This window comes from Pipistrellus kuhlii, unplaced genomic scaffold, assembly GCF_014108245.1.
Source record: "Pipistrellus kuhlii isolate mPipKuh1 unplaced genomic scaffold, mPipKuh1.p scaffold_m20_p_12, whole genome shotgun sequence".
NCBI classification, from domain to species: domain Eukaryota; kingdom Metazoa; phylum Chordata; class Mammalia; order Chiroptera; family Vespertilionidae; genus Pipistrellus; species Pipistrellus kuhlii.
This window is the reverse complement of record NW_023425427.1, coordinates 6,587,603-6,593,602: the sequence shown is the minus strand read 5'-3', so window position 1 is coordinate 6,593,602 and position 6,000 is coordinate 6,587,603. Positions and strand designations below refer to the sequence as shown.

The 6,000-nt window shown below is 42.6% G+C and overlaps 1 protein-coding gene across 1 annotated transcript in view; it reads left to right on the top strand.

Moving 5' to 3' along the window:
• Positions 1 to 463: 463 nt before the first annotated feature.
• HSDL2 (hydroxysteroid dehydrogenase like 2) overlaps positions 464 to 6,000 on the top strand; it is a 30,936-nt gene continuing 25,399 nt past the window's right edge. Inside the window, exon 1 of the mRNA XM_036433025.2 lies at positions 464 to 612. Within this exon, the coding sequence (XP_036288918.1) occupies positions 596 to 612 (17 nt within the window). The 5' untranslated portion in view covers positions 464 to 595. The remainder of the gene's footprint in view (positions 613 to 6,000) is intronic.

Below are 6,000 nucleotides of genomic sequence, written 5' to 3'. Positions count from 1 at the left end.
GAATCGAAATGCGACCCTGGGCTTCGGAACTAAAGTATCTGCGAGGAAAATCGCTCCTGAAGGCAGCCTCCGAGGGAGGGCGTGCAGAGGGACAGATGCCCAGGTTTGCGCGTGGCTGGAGATAAGTCAAAGCCTTCCCAGGGCAGAGTCAAGGTCCTTAAACACCACTCAAACGGAGACCCCGCTGACAAAGGAACGCAGCCTATGACCTGGAATCCTCAATGGGCCGTGAAAAGGCGCACGCAGCAGGTGACGCGCCCAGTGATCTACACGCGGGCTGGAGACCGATTGTCACTGTAGATTCCCGCGAGGGGGCGGGGCAGAGCTGTCTCTCCTACAGCGCCTGCGCAGAGAGCCGGTTTCCACCGCCCGGTAAGGGGAAGTAGGAACTAGCGCCGAGCGCCGGGGGCGGGCCCACTGCGTGCGCAAGCGCACTCCGCAACGTCCGGCTTCCGGCCCCCTGTCCTCGCAGACCTCGGGGCGGGGTCTCGGGCGGGGCCTGGGGCGGGACTAAGTGCGGAGGAAAGGACAGCCTGTCACTGTACACTCGCTGTCGCTGCCGTAGCTGTCGCCCCGATTCCGAACTGCGAAAGTCATGTTACCCAATACCGGGTAAGGGGATCGGGGAGCCGCGGGGAAAGGCCGGGCCGCGCGGAGTGCGCCTGAGTGGATGGCCCGCGGCGGCCGGCGGCGGCGGTGGGAGGGTGTGTGAAGCTGCCCGTCGCGCTCCGGAATGCTGGATCGCGCTGGACGCAGTGCTCCTAGAATTGTGATAACTCATGAAAAGTAACCCAAAGTTGTAATCTCGGGGTGACAGCCATGTATACACTTCTTCCGCAGGGAAAGGGTCCTGAGGGGGTTACCCCGCCGCCCGTAGGCCGGCCCGGTCTTGGCGTGAGCAATAGCTGAAGGCAGGGAAGTTCTAGGTGAAAGGTCACTGAACACTCGTGCACCCAGTGCCTTGTTCTCTGGGGCAGAATGCTCAATTCTGGAAAAATAAAATAATGGAGTATTTAAAAAGTGACTTTCAAGTTAGTAACTAATAAAACTAACCTTTAGATATTTTTGACGGGATTGTTTTCGCTTTGAAATATTTTTAATTGTGGTAAAATACACAATAAAGTTTGCCATCTTAACCATTCTTAAGTGTATAGTTCAGTAGTAAGTATATTCAGCCCTAGCCGGTTTGGCTCAGTGGATTGATCGTCCCACCGTGGACTCAAGTATCCCATTTTCTATTTCAGTTAAGAGCTTGTAGTTGGGTTGCAAGTTGGAACCCCTGGCCTTGTAGGGACTCCTAGAAGAGGCAATCCATCTGTTGCTTTCTCTCTGTCTCTACTCCCTTCCACTCTCTAAAAATCAATGGAAAAATATCTCTGGTGAGGATTAATAACATCATATACAAAAAGTATATTCACACGGTTGTGCAACCAATCTTTGGAACTTTTTCAACTTAGAAAACTCAATATCTGTTTAAACAACTTCGCTCCTTCCCCAGCTCCTGGCAACCCATCTTTCTGCTTTGTTTCTATAAAGTATGGGTGTATTGAGCTAAGTAGCATGGGCATTATGTAATTTGCTTGAAACATGCAAACACATGGCCAAAAGATTTAAACAGCTCAAAAGTGAGTTTTTGTCATCCCTAACTAACAATTCTGTTACTCTCTGGTATTTTTCCAAAAATATTCTGAGCATTTATAAATCTACTAGAGGCCTGGGGCACAGCATTTGCACACTGGAGGGGGTGGTCTCTCAGTCTGGCCTGCACCCTTTCCCTGTCAGACAACCCTCGGGGGATGTCTGCCTGAGCTGGCAGTTGGACATCCTTAGTGATGCTGTGGAGGTGGGAGAAGCTCTCACCACCACCATTGTGCTCACCAGCCATCAGCCCAGCTTCTGGCTGGGCAGCTCCTGCTTTGAACATCTACACCCTGGTGGTCAGGGCATGTCATAGTGAATGGTCGTTCCACTGTTCTGTCGATTTGCATATTACCCTTTTATTATATAGGGTAGGATAGAATTTTGTATATCACCCTAAACACACACACACACACACACACACACACACCACATTTTTAAAAATTATTAAATTTATTGGATTGACATTGGCTAATAAGATTGTAAGTTTCAAGTGTACTGTTCTATAATACATCCTCTGTAGATTGCATTGCATATGCCACTTTTAATGGTAGCAAACTCTCTTCTTAGGACACACATTTTCAATACATATAATTTTTTTTTTTTAGTATATTTTTATTGATTTTAGAGAGAGGAATGGAGGAAAGAGAGATAGAAATATCAATCATGAGAGGGAATCATCAATTGGTTGCCTCCTGCATGCTCCCCATTGGGGACTGAGCCCACAACCTGGGCTCAATTCTATTGATATATCATAATTGATTTAATCAGATCCATCATTGGATATTATCGGATCATTTCTAGTTTTTTGTTACACCATCTTTGCTACAATGATTATCCACATATTCATCTCTTTGCACATATTTGAGTAGATCCACATGAGAAGTTCCTGGAAGTGAGGTTGCTAGATCAAAAAATATATGCACTTTAAATTTTGGTAACTAGTACTAACAGCCCTGTACAAAGGTTGCACGCCCAAAAGGATGAATGAGATTTCCTAATCCAACACATTGGCAAACAGCTTGATAATAAAAATGTTTGTTTTAATCATAAAAATCTAGAGGAAAAATGGAACCTCATTATAGTAAAAATTTGAATCATGAGTGAGGATGAGGGTCTTTGATATGTTTAAAGCAGTGGTCCTCAAAAGAGCACTTTTGACCCCATAGGATGTTTGAAAATATCTGGGAACATTTATTTATTTATTTGTTTGTTTGTTTGTTTGTTTTAGAGAGAGAATAAGGGAGAGAAAGAAATATTGATTGGCTGCCTCCCCCTCCCTCCCGCCCTCCCCCGGGATTGAGCCCACAACCTGGGCATGTACCCTGATCAGGAACCAAACCAGTTACCTCCAGGTGCAAGGAACAATACCCAACCAACTGAGCCACACCGGCCAGGGCTAGGAACATTTTTTACTGCCACAATTAAGAGGTATCTAATAGTTGGATCCTGGAAGCTGGTAAATACCCTATAATGGGCAAGGTAGCCCCCTATAACAAAGAATTATCTAGTTCAAAATAGTACAGAAATTGAGAAATTCTGGTTTAAAGCCATTTTGTATCTTTTTTTTTTGTCTGGCTTACACAATAAAGTTTTTGATTGATCTCCGAGAGCTCTATTAAAAAAAAAAATTGTTCTGTTATGTATCACAAATATTTTTCTCAGTTTTTAAACTTTATCTTGACTTTGATTATGTAATTTATTATATAGAATGTGTTTTTATTGTGTCATAGTTATTAGTCTTTTAAAAGGTGTTTATGTTTTTGTGCAAATCTATAAGGCCATCTTAAATCAAGATTTGTATTTTTATATTTTTAATCCCCACCCAAGGATATTTTCCCCATTGATCTTTAGAGCAAGAGTGGAAGGGAGGGAGAAGGCGGAGTAAGAGAGAAAGAGAGACCGAGAGATTGAGCCCATAACCCAGGCATGTGCCCTGACTGGGAATCAAACAGTGACCTCCTGGTTCATAGGTCGATGCTCAACCACTGAGCCACACCTGCCTCATGGGTATGAGTAATATTTAAAGTAGTTGTTACTTTGTGTGCAAAATCTTTTAAATTTGATGTCCCATTTGTTTATTTTTGCTTTGAAACGAACAACAACAACAAAAAAAAACACCTAAAAAGGTATCCTACCAACTGGGAGAAGATATTTGCAAATGATATACTTGATAAGGGGTTAATATCCAAAATATATAAAGAACTCATACAACTCAACAAACATAAAAAAAAAAAAAAAACACAACAAAAAGTCAATTAAAAAATGAGCAGAGCAACTGAATAAATATTTCTTCAAGGAAGACATGCAAATGGAAATGCAAATCAAAACCGTAATGAAATATCACCTCACACCTGTCAGAGTGGCTATTATCCAAAAAGCAACATATAATAAGTATTGGCAAACATGTAGAGAAAAAAGAACCCTTGTGCACTGTTGGTGGGGTTGTAAGTTGGTGCATTCTCTATGAAAAACAGTATGAAGGTTCCTCAAAAAATTGAAAATAGAATAACCATAGGATCCAGCAATACCACTTCTTGGTATATATTCAAAGAAAATAAAAACACTAATTTAAAAAATATATGCACCCCTGTGTATATTGCAGCATTTTTTATAATAGGTAAGATATGGAAACACCCTAGGTGTCCATCAAAAGATAAATGAAGAAAATATACAATGGAATATTATTCAGCCACAAAAATAATGAAATCTTGCCCTAACCGGCTTGGCTTAGTGGATAGAGCGTTGGCCTGCAGACTGAAAGGTCTCAGATTCAAGGGCATATACTTGGTTGCGGCCACATCCCCAGTAGGAGGTGTGCAGAGGCAGCTGATTGATGTTTCTCTTTCATCAGTGTTCCTAACTTGCTATCCCTCTCCCTTCCTCTCTGTAAAAAAAAATCAATAAAAAATGTATTTTTAAAAATAATGAAATCTTAATATTTGTGATAGCATGGCTGGGCCAAAGGAGTATTATGCTAAGTGTGCTAAGTGCAGTAACCCAGAGAAAGAAAAATAATGCCTGCTTTAATTTATATGTGGAATCCAAGAAACAAACACAACAAAAAAGAAACAGACTTATAGATATATAGAACAAACTGAGGTTTCCATAAAGGAGGAATATAGGGGAATGGGCAAGAAGATGAAGGGGATTAAGAAGTACAAACTTGTAAGTAAATTATAGGGATATAATGTACAGCATAGGGGATGTAGTCAATATCATTACTTTATATGATAACAGATAGTTACCAGACTTACCATGGTCATCCTATATAATAAAGAGGGAATATACTAATCACTGTCACGCCCTCACAAAGATGGTGGTGCCCAGAGCCAATAAGGAGGGAATATGCTAATTGACTGTCACGCCCTCAAAGATGGCAGTGCCTCCAGCCACAAGATGGTGGCACCCAGTCCGCTCTGCCCTGCCGGGGCAGCAGGCACACAGCACAGCTGGGCCTGCCCCCAGGAAGGTCCAACTGCTCCGCGTGCCTGCCTCCAGTCCCCTCACCCCCTCAGCTGCCCAGGGCTGGCTCGAGGTACAGGCAAGCCTCGGATATTAGCTGCCCAGTTGCACAGGGCCACTCAAGTCCCAAGTAACCAGGGCTGGCTGAGGCTTGCGCTGCTGGCAGTGGCAGCAGCAGAGGTGTGATGCGGGCGTTGCCTTCCCTTGATTGCTGAGTCACCTTCTACCCCCGAAGTCTCCCAGACTGTGAGAGGGGGCAGGCCGGGCTGAGTTACCCTCCCCTCCAGTGCATGAATTTTCATGTACTGGGCCTCTAGTAAGCTATATGTCAAATCATTACATTGTACACCTGAAACTAATATAATATTGTATGTCAACTGTTCTTTTAAAATGTAAAAAATAAAATAGTTGTTACTATTTTAATAGGTGGGGGAGGAAGGAGGAGTATAGAGTTAAGAATAGACAGGCAGTTTCTGGGGTATTAGTAATGTTCTGTTTTTGCTTCTTGGTATTCATTTTATTTTGTTCTTTAAACTGTATACTTTGGTTTATATGCTTTTTTGTATGTTTATATACTTCACTGAAAATAGTTGCCACCTCTCTGTTTCTTCCTCACTGCTCCACTCCCCTTCTTGGTTAAACCCTTCTCACAATATCACTGATCACTCCTCCAGATCTTGGCAAGAGTCTTATGTTCTTTTGTTAACATGCCTGCTTATATATTGCTCCTGTCTCTGGTTACTGTCCCTCTTCTCTTTGTCATTGTTGTCACTTTTGCTGTCCTCTCTTAATTTTTCTTAAAAATCCTTTATTTTTAAGTAAACAAGAAAGTGGGTTTCCTTCCCTGTCATCTGACTTTATTTTTGATATTTTTTTCTCACCTAACAGCTGAGTAAG